The 16,762-nt window shown below is 53.3% G+C and overlaps 1 protein-coding gene across 30 annotated transcripts in view; it reads right to left on the minus strand.

Moving 5' to 3' along the window:
* NFASC (neurofascin) overlaps positions 1 to 16,762 on the minus strand; it is an 84,774-nt gene that overhangs the window by 19,974 nt on the left and 48,038 nt on the right. For 12 of the 30 annotated variants that reach the window (XR_003530356.1, XM_027659709.1, XM_027659703.1 and 9 more), the window contains 7 exons: positions 15,239 to 15,309; positions 14,035 to 14,257; positions 12,225 to 12,340; positions 10,872 to 11,076; positions 8,983 to 9,105; positions 8,340 to 8,513; positions 6,265 to 6,294 (listed from right to left, as the gene is read on the minus strand). Coding sequence is in view for 29 of the 30 variants with exons in the window: in XM_027659709.1 (XP_027515510.1) it covers positions 6,265 to 6,294; positions 8,340 to 8,513; positions 8,983 to 9,105; positions 10,872 to 11,076; positions 12,225 to 12,340; positions 14,035 to 14,257; positions 15,239 to 15,309 (942 nt within the window). In the remaining variant the exon portion in view is untranslated. Of the gene's footprint in view, positions 1 to 6,264; positions 6,300 to 8,339; positions 8,514 to 8,982; positions 9,106 to 10,871; positions 11,077 to 12,224; positions 12,341 to 14,034; positions 14,258 to 15,238; positions 15,310 to 16,762 lie in introns of all 30 variants that reach the window. The other 18 variants (XM_027659720.1, XM_027659719.1, XM_027659717.1 and 15 more) reach the window with 6 other exon arrangements.

Consider the following 16,762-nt stretch of genomic DNA (forward strand, 5'->3'; position numbering starts at 1 on the left):
AGCTGGGGGGGTTTGGGGCTGCACAGACTGTCCCCACAGCCACCATCCATCCCCCTGCACAGAGCTGTGCTGGGAGCACTCTGAGCTCCCTGAAAAATGAAATGGGATTTAGCTCTTAAGAAAACACACTAATCCCATTTGTCGTGGGCCAGGCAAGCTGCAATTACATTAATTCAGCTGCCCCTGGACTACACCTCCAGCATTTCTGAGCTGCCAACTCAGCCTGCAGCCTCCCAGCTCCTTCCAGCCTGGCTGCTCTCTGTGCTAATGCTGCTGGTGATGGAGCAGCTTCAGCATTAAGGTGGATTTTAGCTCGTGGGCGAGTGATGGATGGTGCTTTGCCATCACTGCCCCTCAAAATTTACATTTAAATTAAGACCCAGGGGTTGCTACACCCCAAGGTGTCCAGGGGGAAAGTCTGAGCAATTTGTTTGCTAAATGGCTCCCGTGTCCACGTCTCACCTGGGCTGTGTTTCCCCGGGAAGGGGGAAATGTGCCCTTTTCCACCCCCAGCCCAGAGTGTGGGTGAGGGTCCCACTGAAGGGGAGGGCATTGCCTTGGGCCTGCAAACCTGCCAGTGGAAAATGCAGCTGAAATGCTGCTTCAAATACCAAAGGTAACTGAGAGGAGATTCGCCCTGGGATGCTCACATTAAATTATATTTACTTAGTCTTCCTGTGGATCAAGGGATTACAAATCCCTCTTTCAGGCAAATGAAACCAGTCACGATAAAAATCACCCACAGACAAGAACAGCTCTAGGAAAGCACTTGAAAAGGAGTCCCAGCACCAAGCCAGGGCTTTTCTTTCTCACCAAGTCCATCCCCCAAGGAGACCCAACCCCTAAAACCTCAGCCCTGCCAGGGATCCAAAAGCAGAGAAGAGCAGGAGGTCGCTCAGTCCATGTCCCCACCGCCCCCAGCTGCAATAGAACCACAGTTACAGCACGTCCCAAACCCCCAGAGCAGCCACAGTCACCCCCAAACCCCCAGCCCAGCCCCAGAGGTGCACCAAGAACAGCCACAGTCACCCCAAAACCCCCCAGCCCAGCCCCAGGGGTGCACCAAGAGCAGCCACAGTCACCCCAAAACCCCCAGCCCAGCATCCTCTCCGGGTGGTACCCGCAGCATCCCCGACAGCCTCATGCAGCCCCCAAAAAAAGCCCCCCCCGTGCACAGCCCATCACTGCCCCAGCCCAGGGGAGGTGGTGGGGACAGGGAGGGGACACAGCCTGGCTGGGACAGGGCACAGCTTTGTCCTTGGGAGTTCGTGGAGCAGCAAAAAGGGGGGTTGGGGTTTTGCTGCTCTGGGTTTTCTTTTCCCCCCTCCCTCGCCCGTGAAGGACTTTGCTGCTCTGAGGCCACTCTACAAATCCTTCCTTGGGTTGGGAAGTGCCAACATCCATCTCTGGTGATTCACAGCGGGTTTTTGGGGGGTTAAGAGATTGGTGTCACTGGGTTAATGTCCCCATTAACGTGATGGAGCTGCAGCTCCTCGATGGCTTGGCCCTGGACACAATCAAACAGCACTGGAGACACTGGTTATCAGCTAATGCAGTCTCAGCACTCCCCTGTGAGCCCCTGGCTCCCCTCGGAGGAAAATAAGACTCAAAAAGGCAGAAAGTAACTTTCTGAAAGGCAGGAGCTGGTGGAAAGCCTGGTACAACCTCCCAGCTCCCAGCCTCTGCATCATCAAACCTCTCCTGCTCAGCACCTTCCAGGCCCATCTGCTTTGCCCAGCACTGCTGGAATGGCTTTAGCAGAGGGAGAGATTCAGCTTTAATGCTCCCCCCTAGGCCTTAGATGGGAAGAGATTATCTGGGATAAGTCCAAGCCTCGCTATCCTCGATGCAGGGGATCATCTCTGTGTGTTCCCTGCAGCCCCCAACACACGCAGGGGGAGCTGCAGCACCAGGACCCTCCTGGATTCAGCACCAGGACCCTCCTGGATTCAGCACCAGGCTGAGCTGACAGTGATTCCGGGCAGGATTTGCCCCCCAGCCCTGCAGCAGCTCTGGGGGAGGCGATCCCCGGGAGCAGAACTATCACATTCCATCAGGATAACGAGGGCCCAGCCCCTGAGCGAGACCGAGGAGGGGGAGTTGGCACCGGGGATAAAAATCATCTTGGCAGGACTAGGAGCAGGTGAAGAGGGGGACTGGGGGAGCTGGGAAGCAGCAGCTCAAAGAGGGGAGGATGGGAGGGTGGCTCTGCAGCCGAGCAGGGCTCCCCTGGTCGGGGGGGATTTAGTCCTGAGCTGCCCCGGGATGCAAAGCTACGGCCTCATTAGCGCTTAAATATGAAATGTATGCGGGAGAAAAGCTCAGCTGGGAGATTCGGGGCAGAGACAAGATGAGGGGCATTTGCTGGGCTTTGAAATCCATCCCCTAATGAGAGCTGCTCTCGGAGCAGGGGGGGGATCAAGGCGGGCTGGGACAGAGATCAGAGTGATCCCGGAGTCTCCCGAAGAAAAGGGCACCTGAGCACAGGGAGAGCCTCTTCCCCGGGGCTGTTGGGCCCCCCAGCCCCTGCCCAGCTCACCAGGGAGTGCCACATCCCTGCTCCAAGGGGCAGATGGAGGTTCAGGCAGGTGTTCCCAGCACGGCTCCCTCTGGAAGCCTGGAGGTCACTCCCGTCCTCCCAAAGCTGTGGGTGCCTCAGCGGGCAGGACCTTCCTGGGCTTTGCAGAGTGGCTGGAAATGTTTTCCTGTGCTCTCACAGCTCTGACAGCAGCTGCCTCCGAGTTTAAGGGGCAGGATCTGGAATTCTTGGGATGGGGAACAAATCCCCACTCACTGAAAGAAGAGAAGGAGCTGCCACTCCCCCCATCCCGGGGCAGAGCAACCCCCTAAAAACCAGCCCTTGGAGCAGGTTTATCCCGGGACACGCAGGAAACTCGGAGTAAAAACCAGCAACAGCCACTCCCAGCCCCTGTTCCCACTTTCCTGGAAGCTCCTAAACGAGCACTCAGCCCATTAATTGCCCCTCTTTGCCGGGTTGTCTGCGAGAAGCATCATTATTTCCTCCCAGGGTGGGGGAGATGGGCTCTGATGAGGGGCTGGGGATGCAGCAATTAATGGTTTCAGTGCTGCTGCTTTGCTCCTGTGACTGGACCAGGAAAAAGGAGCCCAAACCTTGCACAAAAAACCACCTGTTTGAAGCTCAGATCAGAAAAAAAAAACAAACAAACAACAGAGAGGAAGAATCATAACAGCAAAAGGGGATATTTAAAGAGGGAGGTTCTACAGAGAGGACTCAAGTCCTGCTCTGAGTAGTGTAAATTCAGGGAGTAGCTGCATTTAGTTTTGCAAAATACAGGAAACAATCCCTGTCTATGCTGCTCTTTAATTATTTAAAGTGCTTTTTAATGCGTTGTTAGGGCTGGAGTAGCAGCTTTCCCTTGGGTGTGTCTGCAAAATAATTAGGCTTGGAGAAATTGGATTAATTTTTCATGATTTTTGACGATTGGGCAAATGCATTCTCAGTGATTTATTTTTTCCTCTCGCCCTCTCGGTTTGTGACAACGGGAGGAAATTGTAAAGTCTTTACCATGAAAGTGCTGCAAGACTGATGTGAAAAGATAAGAGATTTGAGAATAGAAAGGGGTGATTGAGCAGCCTCCAAAAGAGAGGGGTCAGCAGTTCTCTCTGTTCCTAAAATGAACAATGGGATCTTTCTCCTCCAATTCCTAATTATGGAACAACACGAAGAGAACAGAGAAAAGTCATTTTTTTTCCCTTCAAGTCTAAAACCAATACTCTTTATGGTCCCTGATGATGTTTTTCCACACACACGGGGGGGTGGGAGAGGATCCAGGTTTGATTTTTTTTCTCACTCAGAGTATAAATAAAATGTCTTCTCTTTTCCTGTATCCACTCTCCTGTTATCCAGGTCTGGCTTAGGAAAGGTAAAGCCTTTCCTAAGGGAAAGTCCCTGCACTTCACTTTGATTTCATCAGCCTGGTCCAGTTCCTCCTGCCCACACAGCCCAGCCCTGACCCTGCTTGGGTGAGGTTACCCCTGGAAAAAAAGACCTTTTTCTTCTCTCTCAGTGCCAGCAGCCCGTGGCAAAGAACGTTTTACTGCAATTTAAGGCAACTTTCACCTTGGATCCATAAAAATCCACCCAATCTAGGTCAGTGAGCGGAGCTGGGAGAGGTCAAGCAGCATTTCAATGGAACCAGGACTTGTTAGGAAGAGAAACAGCCTCTGGAGCCAAACCCTGCCCAGACTATGGAACACTGAGGCCTGAGGAGAAATGACATCCAGCAAAAGAGCAGGATGGGGATGGGAGATGGATCTTCCCGTGGCTGATCCTGCCCTGACTGCCCTTGCTGGGGGATGCTGGGAGGGAGCTGAGGCAGCTCTGGGTGACCTCCTGCTCCACTGCCCCATCTCAGGCCCCTCTCAGCCCTGGCCCAGCTCTCCAATTCACTCTTTCCTCTCTTGGAAGGTGAAAAACAGAGGGAAGGGCTCTGTGCTTGGAGAATCAGCCTTTAAGTGGTAGCTAATTCATCTGGTGGGGTAAGAAAGGAAGCCTGAAGTGAAACGATGCTGGAGGGATAAAGAGGTCAGGTCGTGCTGGCGAAGTTCAGCAACATCCACTGCAGGTAGAAAAGGACTTTGGGTGATCCTGATCCACGAAGAAAATCTGGATTCTTGTGGATGAGCTAAACCCTGGGTGGAGGAGGAGCTGTAGCAGCAGCACAGCCCTCCAGGACTTGGAGGATGGAGATCCTCTAAGCCAAAATATGGCCCTTTTCAGGTGTCCACCACCCAAAGCAGACCAATCTGTTACCCCCTTTTCTTTCTTTTTTTTTGGGGTGGGGAAGAGAAGAGGAAAAGACAGAAGAGGAAAAGAGGAAAAGATTGGCCTCTGTTCAGAAAGGAAAAAAAAAAAAGCAAGATAACACAGGGTAGAGAGACACCACTGCAACCAAACCAAAGGAGGGGAAACATCTCCGAGGCAGGAAAGCAAAACCTACAGGTGCAGAGAGCAGGTCCTGCACTTGTATCCCTCGGGAAGAGCCTTCCCTGGGAAGCTGTTCCTCCCTGGGCAGCCCCAGGGCAAAGCAGGAGCTCTGGGGGACGAAGTGCTGCTGCTCCACTCGCCCCCAAAGCTGCCCCACAGCGTTCAGGGGGTGGGTTTTGGGGTGGCTGCACCCCCTGGCTCTGCCACTGCCCCCCCTTCTGAGCTGGGCAGGGGCCGTGCCACCGCTGGCACAGGGCTCAGAGCTGTGTTGGGAGTGGGAAGTCACGTCTGTCAGGGGTGGGAATCCTTCCCTGGGAAGCAGAAGTTGTGCTCTGGGCCTTGCAGGGCGGTGCTGGGGGGGTTGGTTTTCCATGGAAGCAGGAGGAGGTGCTGCCCCCAGCACTGGAAGAGGCTCATCCCTGCTCTGCTGCTGCAGGGAGAGCCCCCAAGGGCCAAGCCAGCAACAGCCCCCATGCAGAACATGCACAGCTGTGGCACAAACCTGTCCTTAACCCTTTCAATGGGCACCTGGCAACAAGGGGATGCTCCTGCCCCACAGCCCTGGCACAGCCCTGGCACAGCCCTGGCACAGCCACGGGAGCTGAGTGGTGCCCCTGCACCAAAAACACCCCCCCACATGTGCCAGGGCTGGCACTGCAGCTTCCTGGGGGGAAAACCCCAGCTTAGACCCCCAGGGCAGGGCAAAGGTGCTGTGGTTGGCACCATCGGGTCAGGGCTGGCTGGAAATATTCTGCGTTTTGCAGGGCGGGGATGGCGAGGCTTTAAAAAGGGAGAGGGGCTTTGTGCAGAGCTGGGATTAAAAACCTCTTCCTCAGAGGAAAAAAACCCCTCTTTAACAGAGGAAAAAACCTCTTTAACAGAGCCAAAACCCCCTGTTTAATAGGGAAAAAACCCTCTTTAATAGGGAAAAAAACCTCTTTAACAGAGCAAAACCCCCTCTTTAATAGGGAAAAAACCCCTCTTTAATGGGCAACTCGGCTCTCCTTTGGGCTTGTTCAGTGTGTGGCCACTGCAGGGTGTGGTGGCTTTGGCCATCATTAGGCATCTGGGAGCTTTTTAAGCCCCGCTCAGGGGAGATTTTGATCTCTGCAGGCCCCGCTGTGGAGCCTGCCCTCGTCCCTCCTGCCCGTGGGGGCTTTGTTTTTACCTGCCATGGTTTTGAGTGCCCAGTTTGGCCCCTCCTTGAGGCTCAGCTTTGCCATTGAAAGGGTTAACAGAGCTCATGCTTTAATTGGCAGCACAGAAAGCACTTTTTTTTGCCCCATGCCTGTTACCTCCAAATCCGGTACCTGGGGTTGGCGTGGCTTCGAGGGCAGCGCCAGGGGCAGAGAGGGGGGTATGGAGAGAGCACGGCAGAGAAGGGGAGAGAAAACACAGGAACGTGTCAAACAACCAGAGCACACCCACGGGGCACTCGGGACCACTCACACACAGTCAGGAGAGAGCTGGGAGGGAGGGAATGAAGGCAGTGGGAGCACAGCCTGGCACAGCAGGGCTGCCCCCTCGGGCACGGCGGAGAAACCACACCAGATAACTCACAGCCCAGCTCCAACACCCCCCAGCCCCTCAGCAGAGGTGCCAGGGGTGTCTTTGAGCCAAGTGCTTAAGCAGCTGCTTAGATACAATCCCAGTTTGGACTCTGAATTTCCCCCTGGTTTCCCCTGGTATCACTCACATCTCGTCCTGCCCCGTGCTGGCATTTGGTTTGAACCTCCCTGGTGAAGGAGTCTGGCGAGCAGAAAACAATTACCCAAGAAAAAACCCATTCGTGGGTTTAATTTTCTTATTCTGCTTATTTTCTTTCAATCCCAACCTCACTTCTGCAGCAGGTGCCTTCCCATCAAGGTGGGCACTCGGAGCTGCTCGTGGTGCCCAACCTGCCTGGCACGAGCAAAACTCACCCAGGTCACGTTGTCCCTCAGGGTCTCATGTTTTGGGGGGGCAAACTTTGCCCCCAGAGTTTCTGGAACTTGACTGTAAACTACTTTAATTTTTCTTGCTGCTTGATTGGCCAATGCTTTGTCCTTTCCAGCAGGGGAGCATCAGGTGCCACCCCAAACCCTGCAGAGAGGGTGCCTTGCCTTGGCACACAGGTGTAGGCACTGCCTGCTATCTCCTGAGACAAATCAAATAAGTTTTACACACCAGGAGTTGGTTCTGGCTGTTATTTCACTGTTCACTGCCCACAGTGGCTGATGCCAGCGCACAGAAACAAACCCAGGAAAGCAAATGCATGAGAAACAACCAAAAATATTCACCACTGCTCTCAACCCAACTGCTGTGCTCTAATAGCTCAGCAAAGCTCCTCTTTAAAGCCCCTCTCACGATTGCCAGGGTGTAACTTGGCTGCTGTTTTCCCCCACAGCCCCATCTCCCATCAATTAGTGCCCCTGGAACCCACCTAAGAGGTGTTGGGAAGCATTTCATTTCCACTGGGTCATGGCAGGAATTACTTTTCCTACTCAGAGCCATTAGCTGGGGAGGGGGAGATGGAGGGAAGGAGACAAAGCCCCCATTAAATCCGAGCACTAACCCAATCAAGGGTCTGTTAGAGGAGGATAAAGAGAGGAAAGAGCCGCCTTCTGTCTCCCCACATTCCCTCAGGGCTCCTGAACTTCCACTTGGTTTGATGGATGTCCCACGATGGGCATTTTATCTGATTGTGAATCTGAGAGTTGGGGATTCGTTCTGGGTGGGGTGACTGGGAGGTGGCAGCTGCTTCACCCCCTCTGAGCCACCTAAAAGCCACCCCCATCTGCCCCTTATTCAGCTCATACTGAGACAACAGAGGGGCAAATTAAATCACCTTCAGCAAGAGGAGAGTGAGGTCACAGAATCACAGCACGGTTTGGGTTGGTTGGGATCTTAAAGATCACCCAGTGCCACCCCCTGCCGTGGGCAGGGACACCTTCCACTAGCCCTGGTTGCTCCAATCCCCTTCCAACCTGGCCTTGGACACTTCCAGGGATGGAGCAGCCACAGCTTCTCTGGGCAAACTGTGCCAGGGCTTCAAAACCCGATATCTGATCTAACCCTGCCCTCTGGCACCACAACCCCACAGTGCCCTCCTGCTCTCCAGGGCACATAAGGAACCCTCACTGCCTGTGGGGGGACACTGAGGTGGCTCCCTGGAGCCCAGGACAGTCTCTCAGTCCCCTCTGGAGTGTTTCTGCTGCAGCAGTTGGTCCTGACCAGTCCCTCTGTCCCTGCAGCAGAGTGGCTGTGCTGTCTCACTGTGCTGTCTCCATGCTCCTCCTGCTCCTCTGACCCGCAGTTTTTGGCTCATCCCCGTGTCCCATCACCCTCCCAGGCCCTGGGCAGAGCCAGGAGCTGTTGCTGCTGCACATACCTTCGTCCAGCAGGGCTGGGGACTCCTCCACTACGGGCTCTCCTTCTCCCACCTGGGTGCGGGCGCGCAGCACGAAGCGGTAGCGGGAGATGGGGTCTGTCCTCTGCAGGGTGAACCTGGTCTGGTTGGGGGAGAAGTTCTCCACCACGGTTCGGCCCGTTTTGGTCCCATTAACTGAGGAGGAAAGCCAGGGGGTGGTGGGTTCAGGTTCAGGTGCCCTCCAACTCCTCCAGCCTCACTGCGGGGCCTCGTGCTCGGAGCTGCTGCTGCTGGTAAAGACTCTTTGTTTGGGGCACTTGGGGACACTGGTGGGGACATCCAGGTGGTCAAGGAAGGCTCTGCTGCCCCAGGCATCGTGTGGGCCTCTTACACAGCAGGAGGTTGTGTTTGAGTGAGCACAGGAACTGCTGGGACTGCGCTCAAAACTCAGATCAAACTTATTAGCGCTCAATAGCCAAGGCTGGGGAACTGCTGAGCACCCCCCACCCTCCCTGGCTAACTCCACCGTGCCAGGACCCCTCCCAACACCAGCTTGGCTCATCATGGAAGTCTCCAGCTCCTTATGGAGAGATCCCTGGGCTGGGGGAGGAGGGAACCAGCAGTTACTAAAGGATTATCACTCAGAGGAGAAGGTGGAACGTACAGGGTTGGTATCTAAGGCTGTATCCTGTGAGGACTCCATTGGGATGCTCGGGGTGATCCCACTCCAGATTGATGATTTCCAGGTTGGGCTGTCGGATTCTCAGGTACCTGGGGGAGCTGGGCACTTGGGAGAGGAGGGAGCAGGGAGGAGAGGGAGAGAAGAGAAAACACACGAGATAACACACCTTCCACTGCTGAACACGCCACGGGCCGACCCACACGCCCAGGACACTCCCAAACAGCCACACAGACACACAGCAAAGGGCAGGAACGGCCTGAACGAGGATCTGTGCCAGAAACCAAGTGCCAGCAGCAGTTGGGGTGTGCAGGAGCAGAAAGCAGAGCAGCTCTGCATGCAAACCCAGCCCAAAGTGCCCCGTGCTGGGAACCCCCCAGCGAGGCCACAGGAGGTGCTGCAGCTGAAGCAGAGCTGGGACTCACTTCAATCCCTGCTTCTCTCTGTTGTAAACAGACTTTTTTTTGCATCCCCCACCCACCCCGAGGTTTTCATCTCCTCGCTCTCTCCCTCCAAGCCACAAAAAGCAGGACAGCAGCTTCTCTTATCACCAAGTGTGGTATCAGTGTCTGGAGATCTGCGTGTCTCCAGTGTCCTTACCCTGGGTTATCACTGCTGGTTCAAAGCCAGTCAAGGAAGGAAAGAATTACACAGCCCTGAATTAAATTATTCTCCTGGTTGACTCATAATTGCGGTGCCTTAATTGGGGAAAGAGCTTGGCTTGCTGATCTGGGAGATTAGGGGTGTGTTTATTTTTAACCAGCCTGTTGTGCAGAGTGTCATCCAGTCTCCTAAATGTCGATATGTAGTCAATAAAGTAGCTTAGTGGTATGGGAAAAACAAAAAATCAACGTTTTCCTCATGACAGGGGTGTAATCTGCTGTAATTGTTTCAATTAATGCCACCCATGTATCCTCATAGCCACCCCAAATGCCTATAGACACCCCAAATATCTACAGCCACCCCAAATCCTTGTGCCTCCAGCACACAGATAATCACCTCTCACAAAGCACTTCACTGCAAAACCTACAGGAACTACAAAAACCTACAGTCCTTCCTCTTAAAACAATCTTAATTATGGCTGATCAATAGAAAATCCTTAGGAAGCAGTGACAGCATCCCAGAAAATCCTGAGGAAGAGGCAGGGCTGAGAGCTGCTGCTCCTGTGCAGCAGGGGCAGGATGAAGAGGAAGACGAAGATCCCACTGGATTCTGAGACAAGATTTGCCCCTGGCAAAATTTTCTTTCCTGCATCTTTCTGTGTTAAAATTCTGTGCTAATTTTCTTTCCTGGCTTTTTTCTGTGCTAAAATTCCAGGCTGATTTTCTTTCCTGGCTTTTTTCTGTGCTAAAATTCCAGGCTAATTTTCTTTCCTGGCTTTTTTTTCTGTACTAAAATTCCAGGCTAATTTCCTTTCCTGGGTGTTTTCTGTGCTAAAATTCTGTGCTAAAATTCCAGGCTAATTTCCTTTCCTGGCTTTTTTTTCTGTGCTAAAATTCCGGGCTAATCCATTTCCTGGGTGTTTTCTGTGCCAAAATTCCGTGCTAATTTTCTTTCCTGTTTTTTTTTTCTGTGCTAAAATTCCAGGCTAATTTTCTTTCCTGGCTTTTTTCTGTGCTAAAATTCTGTGCTAAAATTCCAGGCTAATTTTCTTTCCTGGCTTTTTTTTCTGTGCTAAAATTCCAGGCTAATTTTCTTTCCTGGCTTTTTCCTGTGCTAAAATTCCGTGCTAATTTTCTTTCCTGGGTTTTTTTTCCTGTGCTAAAATTCCAGGCTGGTTCTGCTCAGCCCGTCCCTAAAATCCGCCTCTCCGCCCGAACCTTTCCCGTTGGGATGGAGGAACAGGGACATTCCCAGCCCCCCTGGGAACATACCTCCTTCAGGAGTGGGGAATTCCTTCACCTCACTGCGGGGCCCATCTCCTCGGCCGTTGGTCACAACCATCTCAAGTTTGTAGTTGCTGTAAGGGAACAGCCTGGACACTATGCCCCGGTTTCTGTCTCCAGGAAAACTCACAAACTGCCGTTTTCTGGAGACCCACAGGTTCTTCAGCAAGCTACTGTCTCTCCAGAAATAGGCCTTCAAGAAACATGCATGGCAAGTGAAGCTTGTCCCATGGAAATGCAATTTTTTTAGGAAAAAAAATATCTATGTACAAACCAAGAGCAGAACTTTGCAAAGAGAAGCTTTTAGAGCAATTAGTGAAGCTCCAGGTCCCACCAGCTCCAACCCTGACCCACCAGGTCAGGGGTGTTACCTGAGGAAGAGGGTTAAGTGCTTGCCAAAGAGCACAGAGCAAAACCACCGAGCTCAGACTAAAAGCTGCCTCTGGTTCCCAAGAGCTGGACATCAAGCAATCCTCCCTTTCCACCCAAGGAAAGGTGGGACACAGCCAGGCACAAAGGAAAGCCTGGATTTTGGAAAGTCTCCCATTCAAAGCCCTGACTGCAAATCTTATTTTCTTCAGAGATAAGATTCATTGAGAAAATGGACCAGAAGAAGAGCAGAGGCAGAAAGAGGAGAGCAGAGCCCAGCAGATTATTGGATTTGAGGGGCTGGAACTGTTTGCAGGGCACGTGGTTTTGGTCTGAAACGCTGAGAGGAGGGCCCTGCTCAGACTTTTGCTTGTTTGGAACAGGGTCCATCCTCTGTACATAGACATTAGTAGTTTACTCCAGCAGTAAATAGCAAATATTAGCAGAAAACCCCAAAGCACAGCAGGATCCAGGCTGCCCGTAGGGACCAGTCAGTACAACCCACGGGGTTTGGGCTTGGCAGGGCTGGGGTTCATTAAAATCCCACATGGGAACTTTGGGGATGACACAAAACCGACCCTGTTTGAGGTCACTCTCCCCAGAGCCACCTTCCTGCAGGGGTAGGACCCCCCCAGCCCCTCTGGGGGTGCACAAGGACAGCCCTGTTTGCTCGGAGCCCGCCCGGATCCTGCAGGGAGGCTCCGGGAAGGGCCATCCCAGACCCGGGGGAGCCAACAGAAGATGTCCCCCGGCCCCACAGAGAGCAAACCAGCCCTTCCTCGCTGCTCCAGAGCAGAGCTCAGCCCCTGTGCTCTGCACCCAGAGCAGCCCAGGGGTCCTGGTGGCCAGAGGAGGGTTCCCTCTCATCCCCATCCCCATCCCCGGCAGCGCCGCCGCTGGAGCCAGCCGGGAGTTCTGTGAGCTGATTAGATGTGTTAACAGCCAGGGCCCGAGAGGTTTGGGGCTGCTCACTCTGTACTCCTTGAGCTGTCCCTGGATGGTGTCCAGGTGCACTCTGGTCCAGGTCAGAGCCACGGCAGTGCTGTTTAGGACTCTAATCCTAACGTCCGTGGGCGCAGCCTTGGGATCTGGGCGGGCAGGGATAGAGCACAGTGGGATAGAGCCCAGTGGGCATTGGGGCCCCCCAGCAGGGTCAGACACACGGACACACGGACACCCCTCTGCCCTGGCCCTGGGGGTCCCATCACAGCACTGCTGGGGGAGCAGCAGCCCCACGACTGCTCTGCCTCCTTCCATGGGAAGGGGGAAGAAAACGAGTCCTGTGTCACTCATCCCACCATCATAGCAGGGTTTCCTGCTGCAAGGAAGGGGTCTGGCTCCCCTCCCTCCCTCTCCCAGTGAAGGATCCAGCACATCCAGCCCCTCCTGCCTCACCTTGGCCACTGTCAGACCCCATGGTTCCCAAACTACCTCATTTCCACAGCCATTAATCTGAATTTGCCCAGAACCTGCTGTTGATCCACTTGGGGTTTTTACCCCCTGTTCACAGCTCACCTGCTGTGTGTAGGAATCTGCAGTTATTTGTGAAGCAGCTCAGATGTGACAGAGGTTATTTTTTGAGGGTTTTTTTGTGTTTTTCTAACCTGTCCCACCCCTCAGGCACAGGCAGAGCACATTTGTGCCCGGGCTGTGGTACGGGAGCTTTGGTCTCCCTGGTTTGCCTCCATATAACACACACACGTGTGGTGGCTTTTGCAGATCCTCCCAAAACCCATAATTATGGCACAAATTTTCAAAAGAAACTAGAAAAAACCCCACCCTTGTAGTGCCCAGAGATGGTGGTGCAGCCAGGAGCTCGCAGAGCTTTCCCAGTAACGACCTCTCAGCTGGGTCCAGCTTTGCTTCCATACCCTGATTCCCACATTTTCTACCCATTTTCCTTCCCTTTGCCCTGTTTCCTCCAGGAGGTGCCCAGCTGAAGGGTGTGTTGCCTGTGCCATCACAGCCCCAAAACTGCAGCTTTCATTCAGATTTCTGTGCCCTGTTTGTGCCCCTTGACTCCAAGCCTGGGGTCGTGGGTTCTCACCTGGTTTATCCCCCTTCCTTCTCAGTAATCCTGATGTTCCCACAGCCAGGGACCCCAAACCACAAACTAATACATATTTCTCCAAAGATAAAGCAGTTGGCAGCAAACCACATTATCCCAGCAGGATGAGGATAATCGTGGTTGAGAGTCTCGGGTGCTGCAAGCACAGGAGGTGATACCCAGCAGCCCAGAAAAAGAGAATTAAATGAGCTGTTCTGCGTGACCAGGGCAGAGGTTTAAAGGAAGATAAGCTGAGCCAACGTGTTGCAAACAGGAGCCCAGGATGGGGCTTAGCTGAGGCTTTATCAGAGAGGCACAAGAATCCAGTGCAGGGTGAACTAAGGACCTTTTGGCCATTCATAAAACCTCTCCTCCGGGATGAGCTCGGTGCTTGGCACGTGTCGAGGGGGCAGAAAACGTTAATGCCACTTATTGGGACGCAGCCAGAGCTCATCCCGAGGGGAATCCTGCGGGTTTCCAGCCTCAAAGTGCTGCCTGGGTGTCACAGAGAGCAAAGGGAGCGGGGTGGGTGACTTGGGTCGTGCAGGCAGAGCCCAGAACAGGAGCCAAGTCGTGGAACCACGGGATGCGTTGGGTCGGAAGGGACACTGAAGCTCATCCCAGTTCCGCTATCCCAGGTCGCTCCAAGTGGATTTTTGTGCCAAATCAAGCCCCGGGGCACGGGGGGCAAACCCCCAAGGTCCTGCCCTGGGCTCCTGCCGGGCGGGTACTCACAGTCCTCCCCGGAGTAGCCGATGTAGGTGTCGGGCTCGGGGGCTCTGCCGAAGTCATTCTCCGCCTGCACCTTGATCTCGTAGGGGACGTAGATGGGGGTGTTCCACACCACGTGCCGGGGGCCCTTCACCGTCTCGTTGTACCAACTGCCCCGCGGGTCCCGGCGCCGCCAGCGCACGATGTACCTGAGGTTGGGCCCATAAGCTTGAGTTGCATTCAGGGGCTTCATGGACCGGAACAGAGAGAGGAAGTGAGAGGGAGAAAAACAACCCGTGTTGCTCTGCAAGGAGCCCCCAAAGGTTCCTGGGGGCAGCTGGGGCTGGTGTCGGTTCCATCACCAAATCTCAAATCTCTGTTCCCAAAAGGGAGTGGGAACAAGAAAGAACATACGTGGTTCCTGCCCTCCAGAGCCAAGGCAGGAACAAGAACCTTGCACTCCTAGAACCATGAAATCCTGGAATGGTCTGGGTTGGAAGGGACGTTAAGCTCATCTCATTCCAACCCCCTGCCACGGGCAGGGACACCTTCCACTAGCCCAGGTTGCTTACATATATATTACACATAATAAATCAAGTGTGTGCATCATACAGAATGCATACAATATATATTCCATATATATTATCCTTGTATTCCAGCCTGTATTCCCACTGCAATTTCAAGCCTCCTCACAGCTCATGGCTTGTTTGTGGATGACACCTGGTGGTGCACGAAGCAAAGCAAGAGCTGCTCTGTAAATCCTCTGTACTACTGAGAACCTGTCTCTTGGATGATCTTCCCTGACTTCTCTGTTATTCACCACGTTTTGTTTGATTTACATCATTGAAAATGATTTTTTTTTTTTATCACAAACCTTCTAGGCACTAACAACGGCCTCTCTTGTGTCCTCTGCTTTTTATTTCATCACAGAATCATCAGAGACTGGCCTGGGTTAGGGAGGTACTTAAATATCATCCCATCCCACCCCCTGCCATGGGCAGGGACACCTTCCACTAGCCCAGGTTGCTCCAAACCCTGTCCAACCTGGCCTTGGACACTCCCAGGGATGGGGCAGCCACAGCTTCTCTGGGCAACCTGTGCCAGGGCCTCCCCACCCTCCCAGGGAGGAATTTTTTCCCAATATCCCATCTATCCCTGCCCTCTGCCCCTATGAAGCCGTTTCCCCTCATCCCATCACTCCAGGCCCAAAAGGCATCAGGGAACTCACCGTCCAGGTGATCTCCATGTTGTTTTTTTGGGTCCCTGCACCCTGAACTCCCGTTGGGTTGATTTCAGGACCTGAGATTCACATTGTAAGAAATAAAAAAAAAATAAAAAATTAGGCATTTTATAACGTTGAAAAAATGACCCTGTGAGTGGCTAAAAACCCTTTAACTGTGCGAGCCAGAAGCATTTCCAAAGCAGAAGTTAATGGCCTGATTTTTCCAGAAGTTCCCATTCAGGTTAATGGAACATGAGCCTCTCAGTACTCTTGAAAAAAACCAGGCCGTTTATTTAGGAGGCTCTTTTTCTTTTTTTTCCTTTTTTTTTTCCCCCCCCAAATGTCCTAAATCTTTGAAAAGCAGCCTTTGAGCAGCAGCCCCAGGAGCAGAGCCCGTCCCTTGGAAACCTGAGCAGTGTCAGGAGCCAACACTAGATGCCAGCAGATCCTGCAGGAATCTCTGGGCAATGGTGGGGGGAAAAAGAGAAATGCAGCAGAACTCCTGAGCTTCCCGAGAATTCCCCGTGGGAATTTTCCCCCGTATGTTGTCCAACAGAACAAAGCACTGGGCAGGTAAAGTGAAGAGCCAGGTCTGGGTTGTGGGTTGGAGCGTGGTTACACCTGCAGCACGGAATGGTTTGGGTTGAAGGGACCTTAAAATCACCCAGTGCCACCCCTTGGCATGGGCAGGGACACCTTCCACTGTCCCAGGTTGCTCCATCCTGGCCTGGGACACTTCCAGGGATGGGGCAGCCACAGTTTCTCTGGGTAACCTGTGCCAGGGCCTCCCCACCCTCCCAGCACCAGTCTGGGCTCCTGGTCAGCTCTGACAATGAATGAGCAACCTTGGAACAAAGTGCCTTTTGCTGGTGGTTAGTTTACACTTGAGTCTCATTTTCCAACAGACTCCTGAGCTTCCTGTGGTCAGAAAGGATGAAAAACTCTCTTTAGAAAGTTCCTCTTTAAGCTGAAACCAGGGGTTTCCTTCAGCAGGTTCCACTGCAGTGACCTTGGCGTGAGTGTTTCCACTTGAGCTTTGCTGCTCTGCAGCTCATCAGCCACGGGCTGGAGGGTTTGAGACAGAACATCCCAGCCCAGCTCATTCCTGGGTGTCACAGAACAGGTTGGAAAGGACCTCAGAGATCGTGGAGTCCAACCTTTGAGCCAACAGCACCAGGGCACCAAGTGCCACGTCCAGTTTCCTCTTAAACACCTCCAGGGATGGTGACTCCACCACCTCCCTGGGCAGCCCATTCCAGTGCTCTCTGTGAAGAACCTCTTCCTAATGCCCAACTTAAACCTCGGGTCATGCACCACGAGGCCTGTGGGGTCACACTCCATGAGGTTTCTGGGGTCACACACCACGACATTTGTGGGGTCACACACCATGAGGTTTATGGAGTCTCACCCCACAAGGTTTGTGGGGTCACACACCATGAGGTTTGTGGGATCACACCACAAGGTTTCTGGGTATGTGCACTACGAGGTTTGTGGGGTCACACACCACGAGGGTTGTGGGATCACACACCA

Source organism: Corapipo altera, unplaced genomic scaffold (genome assembly GCF_003945725.1).
Source record: "Corapipo altera isolate COAL_440 unplaced genomic scaffold, ASM394572v1 77b, whole genome shotgun sequence".
In the NCBI taxonomy this organism is placed as follows: Eukaryota; Metazoa; Chordata; class Aves; order Passeriformes; family Pipridae; genus Corapipo; species Corapipo altera.